At 46.8% G+C, this 14,242-nt stretch overlaps 1 protein-coding gene across 2 annotated transcripts in view; it reads left to right on the forward strand.

Annotated features, from left to right (window-relative positions):
* The first annotated feature begins 1,495 nt into the window (after positions 1-1,495).
* Dd (CTD nuclear envelope phosphatase 1-like protein dullard) overlaps positions 1,496-14,242 on the forward strand; it is a 36,878-nt gene continuing 24,131 nt past the window's right edge. The window contains exons 1-3 of one of the 2 annotated variants that reach the window (XM_075685331.1): positions 1,496-1,734; positions 6,978-7,044; positions 11,205-11,323. In XM_075685331.1, the coding sequence (XP_075541446.1) occupies positions 1,636-1,734; positions 6,978-7,044; positions 11,205-11,323 (285 nt within the window). In that variant the 5' untranslated portion in view covers positions 1,496-1,635. Of the gene's footprint in view, positions 1,735-5,567; positions 5,718-6,977; positions 7,045-11,204; positions 11,324-14,242 lie in introns of those variants that run through there. The other variant, XM_075685332.1, reaches the window with a different exon arrangement.

Consider the following 14,242-nt stretch of genomic DNA (forward strand, 5'->3'; position numbering starts at 1 on the left):
TGGATCTCTATCGCAGTGGTACAGCCAATATTCGATTCACGCTGTTTATCTTAGGCCATCTTTGGGCAAGCAATCAGAATGGCACAGCCAATATTGGAACCACGCTGTTAACCTTAGGCCATCACTGGGCCAGGAACTGCCAATACATATCGAACGTTGGCCCGAGCTGTCTTTTGCTGCAACCTTCTGCAAAAGTCAAAGGGTCGCGATTCCGTCAGCATGTGGCATGTTTGTGCAGCGCGAACTATACCATCGTAAACACGTTGCTCATTCCTTTATTTCGCGATCTCAATCAAACCTGACTGATCATGTGTTTTGGCTCCGCCCACAGCTAAAACTGTATAAGTAGAAACCTCATGTTACTTAATGTATACACACACTATATATCTTATATTACACGAAGCCAACAGATAATGACAAAGACAGTTTGGGGAGAGGGAGGTCAGTGTGCTTGCGGCATGCCCCCTCCTCAACTCGAGAACTAGTTGGTATGTTGACTTGTCATTACTAGCTGATAGGCAGGCAGAACTATAGAGCTTTGCCAGACACTAAGCTGCAGTAGCGTTCCATTGCTGCTGAGAAAATATTTAAGAAACATAAGCAACCCGCGGGACATCCAAACTACGCTCCATTATCCACGCACCGCTTCGGAAACAATCATATAGGACACCCGCCACGCGTCCAGTTCCGGATATTCTAACAAGGACGTCCTAACGATGTTGCATCAGGACCTTTTTTCAAACCTCGCGCGTATGCGTCCCCCCCCCCCTCTCCAATTGCTCGGCCTTTCAATTTCATCGAATCGTTCGAATTTCACTTCGGAGCTATCATGTGTACAGTTAATGTGCACATCACATGCACCCTCAGCTCAGAATGCAGGTACGTAGGGGGATGAAAAGCCGCAACCTTGGAAATCTCGCAATGAAATCCAGCGAGTTTTGGTTCGGTCTGCGTTCTGGCTGAAAAAATAAGTACACATATATTAAGAGCATGGATATGACTATTGGCAGTGAGCTTAACCGTGTCAAGGGTGAACGCAACTTGGGGAGGGCGTAGAGTAGGTGGGGAGGGAAACAATTGTGGCATCCATTGTCAAGCTACCAGAAAAGACGACCAAGACTACAACGCAGAGTTCAACGGGTGGGAGTGTTATTTGGCGCAGCAACAACAAAGTCCGATTTTCTTTTGAGATTGAGGAGAGCGCCACGGCGCTTGCCAGGGCGTTGCGCAGCGGACGGTTATTTAAAGATTAGTCGTGGGCGGCTAGAGAACCCGAAAACAAATTCAAACAGAAGTCTGAATGAAACTACAGAAACACAGAGGAGGGTAGTAGAAAGGGCTGCGCAGGTTCCCAGGACGAAGCGCTTGGTCACGCTAAAAATGCGCACGTTTGAATCAGAAGCGAAAGTCAGCTTTCACTGCTTTCGGTCGCTGCTTTCACTTTTCGCCGCTAGGCAGTGGTGCCGTAGCGATGCGCAGACACCTGCGCAGTCGGCGCGTCTCGTGGTCGGTATCATGGCGGCCTCGAACCGTGAGATTTGGAGGTTCCGCTAAAAGTAAATTAAAGTTTGGGATAGTCGCACACTTTTTTTTTTTAATTTGTGCATATCGCGGGTGCTCGTCAAACTTATACCAATGTTGAAGCAGTTGCAAATGGGACTTCGCGCCTTCCTCCTACTGGCTTCAAAAATATGGAGTTTTATATGTTATGTTGTTAGAAAACAGGTTCGAGCGGTGAGTACTGTTGGAGAGCTTGCCCAACGAATTTATTCATTCAAACGTCGCCAGCTGGTATTGCTGGCTTCCGTGCTTACTGTGTCACAGCTTGCGCTAGGAAGCGATTTGAGCGTTAATCGACCTGTTGACGCAAGGTCGTAAAGCAACCTTTGTGTCGCGGCGACACTGCTTGGGAGAGACAGTGGATTTCTGTGCATTTCTTTTCCGACTTTTCTATCCGCTGCTGCGACAAGAAAAAAGGACCCACGTTTTTTCGTGCATAAGTATTATTACGGCCTGGTAGAGTGCTGTTCATTTAGATTTGCTTTGTCTCAAGTCTCGAAAAACGTCCAAGCACCGCGCCGGAAAAAACGAACAAAGAAAGAAACCCTGCGCTTTTCTCTTTTCCCTTGATTTGCCGCGGTGTCCTTGCCATTGATTTCTCGTCTGAAAAGTGCCACCGATCGACTGTGACGCTCTCAGTATTGACTGGGTCGCACATTTCTTGCCTCCAACCGGTAGTAGTCTGGTATTTCGTATCTTACTCGGCATCGTTCGTAGCCTCTCGTAGTCGCTTGCATGGAAAGAGCTCTTCACTGCATGGAACTTCGGAAGTTCTACGTTCGAAGTAATGGCAACCTACTGATATGGATGCTATATTGCAGCGCGCCGAGCACTGATATTACGGTGGATTGATGTATCTGTGGTGACCTAGAAAAAACGATGAACTCCATATGTCAATGTTTGGCATTGCGTCCGATTTGAGAAGCTTGGCCAGCTATGAACACGCTAGCTTCATGTTCGTGCGTCAGCGTGGCGATTCAAAGTACTTGCCGCAAAGCACGGGATCATGAAGACAGTGGAATCGTTTCTATGTCTTTCTTTAACGAATCCTTTCATCGCTTCTTTCGTGGATCGCTATCTGTCGGTAACAAAACTGATAGATTCAACTGAGGAGCGTGAAGGAGTCGTGTCCCCACCGCTTCCCGTGTAAACCTCATGTAATAATTTTGCGACTCTAATCGTTCTGACTTCGCTGCAGGTTGCATTTCCAATGCCAAACGCATGGAAATGCTTCTACGGGAGCTTAATAGAGAGGCACGGTTTAAGTCAATGGTTTGTTTAAATGTACAGCTGGGCGCCATCGTTTTAAACTGATATGAGTAAAATAACGAAATTGTGGCAGTAAGTCTCTTTACCTTCCCTTAACTTCTTTCCTGTTCCATAATAGCCTCAAATCGCCGTGCTCGCTCCGTCAAAAGCAACTTTGTTAATTTGCACATGTTTTTGTCATATAGATAATTGTAAAATTGGCTATTCAGTTGCATTTATATCTTTCCTACACCGAAGCACCAATAACTTGCATAGTGCCATACAGCACTCAGGCACGATACCTTGTTATCTTGCCATTAGTGTTGTATACCAAAGAGTAAAGAACTTCCGGACTTGTTCAACATTGCTGTTGTCTGTTGTGCTCAGTAAAGCTTTGTGGCCATTGTGCCCGTGCCTACCAAAATTGAGACTCTCTTTGTCAGTCTATAGAAATGTCTACATAGGTGATTCTAGTAAGGTTTTTGTTGAATTGGTTTGTGTGTATCAGAGTATGAAGAGAAGACAGTTCAGCGAAAAGTGCTGTGTACAATGCGAGAAATTTTGTGTGACATACAGTTGCGAGTTGGCACTCTCCCTAATTTTGCGGCTTGTTCGCAGGAAGCATGCACTCTCTCCTCCGGAACACCCTGCTTCAGCACTACATGTACCGAAACACGATCAGGGAAATGCACCTTATGTAGCTAAATAGCTTTAAAAACTGCGTTCTGGTGCCTAACCATAGTGTCTTTGTTCTCTATTTCATCCAACTCTTGGACTGCACTACTCAGGTGGCTAATGCGAAACCAAATCAGTCCATCGTGCTGTCTCCGCGGGCTGTTTACGTCCCAACACTGAACAGCTGTCACAAGCAGCCTGTGCTCTCACAGCTGTGCAGCAGCCGTTCAGATGCACCCCTGAAATGTATGGAGCGTTTTATTTTTTGTATTGCGATACTGATGCCCCGTACGTGCAGGATATAAAGCAAAAGATGAATTCCCAGAGCACGGTTTTCATGCAATACACTGGGCTTTCTTTAATTCTTTTTTTTTTACATTTGTTTGTCACAATATAAAGCTTAGTTGAATGCACTAGTCAATTTCTCATTTACAGTCATTTAAGTTTAAACTGCTAGTTTGACATGGGGCAAGCGTTCGTGAAACACACAGTGATGCTATGACACTCATTACTTGTTTTATATATTGTTGCTTGCTACACACTTTTGTGTTCCAACGCAGACTTTATTTCATTTTTCCGAGGTAGATTTTCGTTAGATGTCATTGGAGTGGCACAGTTCTTTGTCTCATGAGTTTTATGGGAGGAATTAAAGATGTGAAAACGAACAATGATGTTTGGACCAAAGGTGCATGCTAGAATTTCTCGGTGCAGGCTCGGAATGTGTGTGTGCATATTGCTATGCTATATCAAAGCTTTTTCAAGAATTCGATGACCATTTGTATTCAGGTGAACAAGCGATTAGCCTAGCCAAAACAAACCTTTGTAAACAGCGATACTTGTCTAAAGATAGCAAGAAAAATGTGGAATACCTCAAGCAAAAGACCTGCTTAAACATACCACTCGTCTAGATTAAAGGAATTAAATTTCTGTGCTTGTTAGGAGAGACAGCTGAAGTTCTAAAGAAATGTGAAAGGCAGGCTTCCAGAGCTGTTGGTACTATTTATTACATTGTCATGATAAACAGTGATGTAGTAATAACATTTTGGGAGCTCTTCCCATCTCTGATTGAAGGCTTCTGTCCAGGCTTGTTGGAAATTTAACTATGTGGAAAGAATTTCGAAAAAGAAAATATGATGTGAGGCATGTGGATTTTTCTTGACTTCACTTGCATAACCATAACTCATCTATGTAGTAATCAGCAGACAAGAAAAGTAGTTGAACCATTTCATGTCTTGAGGAACATGTCTTGTCAATGCAAGAGCAAGTGTCGTGCAAGTTCGATTAGATTTTTTCATGTTATTTTGCTGACCTTTAGCTATGCTTTCTTCCTTTCACCTGCATGCAGCTACATTGTTTAGAACACATAACCTCTTTGACCAGTTCGGGGATTTGTAATGCTTTGTTTTTGATAAAACACTTTCTGATTGTGTGCCAGCACTTGTATTTTCCTTTATGTTCCTGTTGTGCTTGTTCTAGAGTTGCACCATTTTCCAATAATGGTGAAAGGTTTCACAAGTGAGGTGGCCAAAGCAAAAGAACCCCTACATAGCTTGACAATCTAGAAAACCATGCTCTTTTGCAAACAGAGCTCTTTGACGCTGGTCTGAGTTGAAATCATGCTGAGCAATTTCAAAAACATTGCTGTGTCTTTAAATAGTTAGGATCTTCTCACAAAAGTAAAACTCTTCAACTGGCTTTAGACTTTGATATTGGGGAGTTTTAGAGATAGGGACCCAAAGCTACGGGATGCTATCGTCCAGACCTACCAAGTAATGCAAAAGAATACGAGAGTTTGGAGTTTTGGGTATGCAGAACTGCTTAGGAACACTAGTATATCAAAAGCTCCTTATTGGAACAACGAACGATGGAATGAAAAAAGACAGCCATGAGCCATGATGTCGAGGGACACGGAGGTGACTGTGTGGAAGAGAGAGGAAATGCAGGTAGCTGTCATTCTATTGTATTTGAGATAAGCAAGAAAAGAGTGAGATTGGGCAGGCGACGTAACGCACGGAGCAGATAAGATAATTGATGGGTCTGCAAGAGCAACGCAGTTGATGCCGAGGCAAGGAAAGTGCGGTTGCTTGTGGTGGAGGGCTTGGGTGGTGCGGTGAGATCAGAAAATTTGTGGGCATTGGATAGAATTGGGTGGCACAGAATGGAGCTAACTGTAGATCGCCAGAGCAGGACACCTTTGCTTTTCAGTGGAGTTAAGCAGAATGACGGTGATGATGGTTAGGACTATTATGCTCCCTCCAGACCAATTGTAGGTGCTATTACATTTCCACTTGACACGCTAGGGCTGGTGGACATGTACAGAGAGGCTGCTGAAAACACAACACGAACACTTGCTCAAGGGGTGCTAGGCAGGGTGCTCGCTTCATACGTCCTTGAGGATAAGCGATAAACCTTCACAATTGCACGTCGGCACGTGCGCAGTGTCCTGCTTTGCGGTAGCCCGTATTCGACGTGATTGCATTACTGATGAGTATGTGGTTTGCTGATAAGATGCTAACTTATCTCTGCTGCTGATGAGTGTGTACGGCGTATTGACAGTGTACATTGTATTTGGGGCCTTGTATCACGCAAAACTAACATATTATCTTCCTTGCTGTGTTATGGTTTTTAGAAATGAAGCACATGATCGCCACAGCTGTTTCCATGCAAGAGGGGTGGATAGTCGAGTGCTCTGAAGCAGTGTAACTGAGCATTATTGCAGACACTCCAGGACCATCAAATTATGTTTGGCTCATGATCACGTGGAGCAGTAATTTCTAATAAAATAAATCTTGGCACAGTCAAGTAAGAAGTAGTGACTACTGCGAGATGAATATGCTTAAATATTGACAGTAAATAGACTAAAAAGATAAGAGACCAAAGTATAGAACAAGTAAATGAAGCTATAGATTGTGGTTTCATAAACGATTTGGCCATGCAGGAGCTGAAACATGTTTTAGTTGGTCCCAATTTCGATCTTTGTTTTTAGCCTTTGTTTCTCTTTAAATGATTGGTGGTGTGTGTTTGTCATGACTATCCTCAGTTTGAAATAAGTTTTATCAAAAATAAATAAATAAATAAAAAGAATGACACAGACTCAGCTGCTCCCGAGTCAATGACTGTGCTAAGCAGCTCCTTTGCAATGTACCCCTTCACACGACCTAGCAATCCCAGTCATACAACCGAGCGAATGTTTACTTTAGCCATGCTCAAGATTGGTTTTCACTGTAATACCACTGGGCACTGTTGCCACTTTGAGCCAACTGCAAGTGGGCAAATTCATCCTAAGCAAGCTTTATTTTCATTTCCAAGCATTTCGGCAGGAGGTTACAGGGATATTTTAATATCTGTAACTAGTAACTGCTTAGCTCAGTAAAGAACTAAGGCGATGGCAGTTAAAAGCTTGTGTGATGAAAGGATAATGCAAATGCTCCATAAGGTGGGACACTTTGGGGTAGCAGCATGCCTAATTGAATGTCCGTTCTTACTCCTTTCAGGTCATACAACACCAGACAATCAAGTATGACGTTCTGCCCCTCTCTCCGCTTTCCAAGCATAGGCTAAGTGAGTAGTAGCTCCGCTTTTCAGCGGTCTCCGCCTGGAAACTGTCTGCAGTGCTGTTTTGCTGCCGTACATCATTACTTGACGTACATTAATGGCTAGCTAACTTATTCTGTGCTGCAGTAATTGAAAACCTAGGAATGCAGCGAACACATCTCTGACAGAATGCGTAAGCATGCACGAGCAGATTATATCTGCTAACCTTTTCTTTCCTTTTTCTTGCGATGCATCTCACTCTCTATTCACTCCATTCACTCGTGACTGTGAGAAATGTTTCTGTAGAGTGTGAGGGGTATACGTAGGAAAGGTTACACAACAAAAAGGAGAGGTTACCCGGCGACATTATGACGACTTTCTGTAACAGAAGGGATGAATGTTTGAAGGCAGCAAACCCGTTTCTGAGCTTTTAGCTGCTCTTTCAGCAAAATGAGACTCGGAGGGACGAACTCGACTTTTGGTGATGCATCTGGGCAGCAATGTGCAACTACCACTATTGACATTCAGCACTAGTGGCATTCATAAAAAAAGATTTAGATTTTTCTGTGTAACGATTGCACTTCAAAGCCTACGTTACTCTAGAGTTTGCTAGTCAGTGAAGCACTTCAGAACAGGATTTCTTAAATTGCATCAGGTGAAAACTATGTGTAAGCAACGACCACTGCGCCTTCACTACAAGACCCTGTTTTTCTAAGAAATCGAGGTGCCTAGAAGACATTGAGGAGACAGTCCCGCAAGCGGCGGGCTGCATGCCTGCAGCCTCGCCGTCACCCCTTGTTCGACCCCCCTTCGCTGACCGCAGGCATCTCCCTCCGCCTTGAGTCCCGCGTTTTACGGCCCTGGCGGTGTACAGTAGCCTGTGTCGCAGAGAGAGTAAAGTTGCATTTCAAGGAGAAAGGTTGTGTGTCTGCTTGCTCCCCCAAGTTCGCCAGGCGCCCTTGTTGCGTGGGAGCCGCTTGGGGCGAGTGTACGCGTGAGCCTTACTTTGCGTCGCGTTTTCTGGCCCACAGTTGCACATTTGCGGGCCGCTCTCGGCCAGAGCTAGTTTTGTAACCAAGTGCGCGGTTAGCTAGCTGAGTCCGCGGTAGAGAACCCGTTTTTGTTTACACTCAGAAGTGCGATAATCCCAACAAGCCCGTCAAGATGAGCCAGGAAGGCAAACATCCGTACAACACACGTCTTGCTGCCCAGTCGCGTGCTTCTGAGGAGGTGACAAGCACCACCGAGCTCCAACGAGACAGCAGGCAACGCAGTGATCGCGGCGCACCAGACCAGCTCCAAGAAAAAGTGGCCCAGCTTTCGCGACTGCAGGAGGAGATTCGGGAGCACGGCGGCTCTACTCCTGCTTCCTCAACACCGCAGTTCCAGCCGGATCCAGGCCCGAGCAACGCCATCTTGGGACAGCTCACCGAGGCCTTCTCTGCAATGGCCCGCATGATGGAGAGGATGAATCCGCCCTCGACAGCGACAACAGTTCATGTGAGTCCGGACGCCTCTACCGCAATCCCAAGCTTTAACGGAGACAGCGCCCTAAACACTGCTGAAGATTGGCTGGAAACATTTTCGCGCGTTGCGGACTTAGCCAACTGGTCTGAACAACAACGCCTAACTGCAATTCACCTCAAGCTGCAGGGCCCCGCTAAGGATTGGCTAATCTCGTCAGCAACAAGGCATCAGTCATGGCAAGAGTTTGAAACTGCATTTAAATCAGCCTTTGTGACTGAAGAAAGCTTGCCGGACTTATGGAGGAGAATGGCCGAACGAGTTCAGAGTCGTGACGAGGAGGTGACGAAGTACGTCAGAGAAAAGGAACGAATGTGCACCAGGGTCAAGCTAAGTCTGCCGGACACAATTACCGAGATTGTCAGATGCCTCTGGTCGACTAAAATGAGTTTCGCGCTGCGGGACAGAAGCTACAGAAGTGTGGACGAGTTGCTTCAAGCTATCAAAGCATATGAAAATTTTACAAAAAGCCGCGAAAAGCAATTCCCATCGGCACAAAGATTCGGCAGCCGAAGCCGACCGAGCAGTGGCCACCAGCCATTTCCTTCGTCAACAGAAGTAGACGATGCTGTACGCAGCAGTACCGTGCGAGAAGGGAGTGCGACACGCGGACGGAGTGCGTTGTTACAACTGCCAAAAAACGGGCCACCTTTCGCGTCAGTGTCCTGAGCCACGGCGCCCACTTCACTGCACGAAGTGCAATTACGATGGGCACAGTGCGAAATTTTGTCCGAATCGGCCGCTCAGAGAACGCGACCAATATTGTACACACCACGCCTTCAAAGAGGGTGTACAAAAGCGTTTGCATTGACGGCGAATGGATGCCCGCTCTTCTCGATACGGGTGCCGATGTGAGCTTGATCAAGCTGACACCTGCCGTGCAGCTGAACAGGGAGCTTACGGAACCTCCCGGAGCGGCCATACGTGGTGTGGGTGGACAGCGGTCATCCCTCGGCGAACTAGACTTAAAGGTGCGCGTCGATGATGTTGCTCTTCCTGCCGTCCACTTTTACATAGTCAGCGACGACGCCTTTGTTCGACCGGACGTCATCATTGGTACGGACGTGATTGACTTGCCCGATTTGCTTCTGGTCCGTAGTGGTGGGTGTGCCCATTTGCTAAACCAAAGGGAAGCACAAGAGCTGGCAGGTCTTGTTGCAGAATTGGAAAGACCGAGAGAGGTCGTCAAGTGTCGCGAAAGCGTTGAGGCTGCCCCTCGGACGGTTCTGTCTGTGTCGAGAACGCCTTCCCTTGATGAACCTGATGTTTTCAGTGACCCGGTTGCGAACTACAGCGACGTCAAGTTGCCCATGAAGCAAGGTCAAATACTCAAGTGTACACCCGCTCCTTGCAACATGCCAGAGCAAGTTTTACTGACCGCCAATGAGGAGGCCCATGCGCTGCAATTAATAAGCCGAAGTGATAATAATGTTGGCTCGATCGTCTATGGAGAGGAGAAAACACAGCCCTGCGTGTTGCTTAACAAGCATACTAATTGTTGTGCAGTGCAAATCGAAGAACTGGGGTGCACCGGCATCGCTGAAATGAAAATCGTGGAGCTCCCTGGAAGCAAGCTGGTTTTCCAGCCACCATACCGCAGCTCTTATTATGAAAGGCGGGTACTGAAGGACATTACTGATGAGCTGAAATCATGTGAATTAATCCGTGACAGTAGTTTCCAGTACAGCAGCCCTGTTCTTCTCGCACAGAAGAAAGGGTTGCGCATACAAAGGGTGATCGACTACCGCCGCCTCCGTGGCCACAAACAGTTAAGGACACAGGACAGCCCACGAAGACGCAACCTAAACGCAGAGGCCCGTACATTGTTACAGAGGTGCTGCCTGCAGACACATATCGCATCTTGAACCTACCAATATCGAAGGTGTCGACGCGGCCAGACCATGTCACGAGCGCCCATGTAAGCCAGATGAAACAGTTTAAATTGGCGTCGGACAGCGAGTGCGGAAGCGAGTGAGAATGATGAGACTCTCTCGAGACGAGATCGTGCAGGATGGTCGAGTGTAAACAACGACCACTGCGCCTTCACTACAAGACCCTGTTTTTCTAAGAAATCGAGGTGCCTAGAAGACATTGAAAAGACAGTCCCGCAAGCGGCGGGCTGCATGCCTGCAGCCTCGCCGCCACCCCTTGTTCGACCCCCCTTCGCTGACCGCAGGCATCTCCCTCCGCCTCGAGTCCCGCGTTTTACGACCCTGGTGGTGTACAGTAGCCTGTGTCGCAGAGAGAGTAAAGTTGCATTTCAAAGAGAAAGGTTGTGTGTCTGCTTGCTCCCCCAAGTTCGTGAGGTGCCCTTGTTGCGTGGGAGCCGCTTGGGGCGAGTGTACGCGTGAGCCTTACTTTGCGTCGCGTTTTCTGGCCCACAGTGGCACATTCGCGGGCCGCTCTCAGCCAGAGCTAGTTTTGTAACCAAGTGCGCGGTTAGCTAGCTGAGTCCGCGGTAGAGAACCCCTTTTTATTTACATATGTGTAACAGTTTGTTTTAGCTTGCTACTTTGTTGGGTTTTTTTTCCATTTAGTGTGTGTGCTAGTGATCTGCGCATCTGCTATATCTTTCATCAGTGATCTCCTAACTCTTCAAATCTAAAACGTGAGTCACATGTTTTGGTTAGCATCTAACACTATCTCTTGCCCTGTGCTCGCAGGCTTGGTGAAACGGAAGATACTAGTCCTAGACTTGGACGAGACACTGATTCACTCGCATCATGATGGCGTCATCAGGCAAATGGTCAAGCCGGGGACGCCACCTGACTTTGTCCTAAAGGTTACTACTTTTTTTTTCCCCTTTCTCTTTTTCCAAGAGACGCAACACATGGCATCTGCTAATAGTATGGCATCTGCTAACCTCTCATGGCATTCACCAAATTGTTGATCTTGGCGATATGTTATAGAAGGTGACCAAGGTAAATAGACATGCCTATAGACCGTTTCATCGGGCGAGGAGGATAGGGCGCGCGGAGAGCCTTTCCTCCTCTCTGGCTTAGGCGATCCGGCGCGGCGCTGCTTGAAAGTATTGCTGTCGCGTGCTGCGGAGCGATTTTGAGATGTTTTAGATGGTATTTTGTGAAATTTACGCCGTATCCGTTCATATAAGGTCGTCAGGGAAGCCTTTCGGTGCATCGGTAACTACAGTAGGCGGAAATATCTTTTGGGAGCGCAGAAATGTGATGCGTTTTATAAGCCGCGGTGTACGCACATTATCAGTCGCGGTGTGTGTATGTGTTGTGAACTATTTTACTTATATCGGTTTTAATTCAACAATGAAACCCGGTGTCTCTGTATTAGCAGCATGAAATGGTAAATCTGCTCAATATCTGATCGCTTGGCGTAGGGAGTAAAGCATAAACATAAGAGCGCGTGCTCGTGCACGGCCAACCTAAGGCAACCACGAAACATCTAAGCGGCAGGCGCAATAAAATATTTGTGATGCACCGGCATCGTTCTCGCGCATTTCAAGTCTAGTAGGCTTCAAATTACCATATGTCTACGCTAGCCTTCCTGCATGAGGCCGATGGCGCTGTTCAACACAGCGATCACTGCGGTTTGTGAACCAGCACGGTACATATGTAAGCTGTGTGCTTCGGCATTGCCTTTTTTGCCTGCATACAGCCATAATATATGAAAGATCGCATAAAAAGAATGCGATGCCTATTTCTGAGGACAAAATTTCCGTAATGCGTGTGAGTGCGTCGTAGTGAACGGAACAAACACAACCGAAAAAGAAATTCGGTTATAATCCTCTTTCTCGAAAAAGCAAGAGAAAACGGGCTAACGCCGCAATAGGGCCTCGCATAGTCACGCCGCACAACGTTTATAAATATATAACCGCTGATGCGGTATGCTTGGACCACGCAGTATATAGAACAAAGATATATGTAATCCAGCACTTACCACTGCTTAGGGCGCTCGCGCAGTTCGTAAACAGTCCCTTTGCTGGACAAGCGTAATTCAGACTGTAAGGTATGCTGCTATCACTTGCCAAAACTATTTTATTCAGGTGCGGAAGCCTCACCCATCGAACCAAGTAGTCACGCAATGTAACCTGCAGCGAACAGTTTGAACGCTTGCCAAAGTATAACATCACAGCTCCTATCTTAGCAGAACGGTACCCACGATCACGCTGTTATGATCGTCGCGTATGTTTCCGCAGCTTAGAAATAGAGGATAATACTGCACTAAGGTCACATTAGTGACTGGAACATTCAGAAATACACAATTCATCTCCGAGGCTGATTGCAGACTCGAATATGCGCGCACACATCGCGTTGCGTGTTCTGTCCACCTCAACGCCAGCAGAAATTCCGCCCATGATGCCTTAAACCACTTCAGCACGTCTCACAGAACCGTTTACTACGTAGAAGACGCACGTCATACTAAACAGACTGCACTACCGCGAAAACAAACGCCAGAAACTGCCGCCAAGCGTGTACCTGCCATGCAAAAGACTGCTTTCACCCAAGCCAGTATGGCGCTGCTCATAGGCGGCGCCACTGCGTTCGCAATATGGCGGCGCCTACGAAAAAACGGTCTATACTTGCTATTTGCACGCACAACACTTGCCACCGATGTACCTGATTGGTATGCTCGCGCGATTTCTTCTTTGTTCGAGATGGCACCTTCCTTTGCTGCACCATGACGTCTGTATTTGAGTTAACAAAATTTGAAAATTCTTTTGCCCTTACTGTCGCTTCCTTACTTCTCAAAACGCCCATGGGGATCACATCTTGAGGTCTGTTTTGTGCACTAATGCAAGGAGCGGGCCTGACTCCATCGCCAGTGCACTCGGATGGCCAAGCTTGACTCTTTCTCAAGTGCTGGGTTCACGCTGGGCAGCGGTTTCTTGTTTTGGCTGAACTCTGAGGCGAGTTCTGAAGCTGAACGTGCGTATGAAACAGGCTGCAGAATGCAGTGTCTGTGCCTGATTTGAGTGCTAACAAGCCAGCAGCAAGAGCAAAAGAATTTTTGTATGCGGCCGAATGGCGTCGCGTTCTTAATACTGTTCGATTTCTTGTCTTCGATTGAAATGCTTCGCCTCGTTCTGGCCCCCCTTCCCCCACCTTCTGAAAAATGCAGTACAGTCCTCACTGCGCCGCATAGTGGTGTCTCGGGCATTTGTAAACCTGCAGCGATATGAAAGAATTTAAGCAGCTACGAGGCTGCTGAAAGTTGCGCAGATGTCCCTCTGAGTTCTTCAGTGGACAGATATTCACTGATCTGCACCTGGCTATAACTGTTGTGTTAAAGGGACCAACAGACAATCACAATGTGCAGACATACTACGGTGAAGGTAAAAAAGAGTGTAGTGCTTAACCTCACACATTCCCTACAGGCTTTCTTCTTTTCTTTCTGCTTTTTCCTTTCAGTCTCCCTTGACGATTGATCTTTTCGCCTACTTCATCGTGAATGATGGTGCAGGCAAGCAGCAAATCGAAACGAGAACCAATAACACACAGCACACGCCCCGTCATGGTTAATGTTTGTGTTTGAGTCATTCGCAGTGCACGTTTGCAGTGCTGTACCACTAATTGCATCTGTGCATGGAGTAAAGAAAAGACTTGGAAGGAATGAATGAATTAATGAATGAAAATCTTTATTTTCACAAGGGAGGTAAAGAAACATGATGTCGGGGCTATCAGCCTTCACAAGGTGCTGTTCTCTTCCTGCTTTCACTTGTCCAATATGC

Source organism: Dermacentor variabilis, chromosome 3 (genome assembly GCF_050947875.1).
Source record: "Dermacentor variabilis isolate Ectoservices chromosome 3, ASM5094787v1, whole genome shotgun sequence".
In the NCBI taxonomy this organism is placed as follows: Eukaryota; Metazoa; Arthropoda; class Arachnida; order Ixodida; family Ixodidae; genus Dermacentor; species Dermacentor variabilis.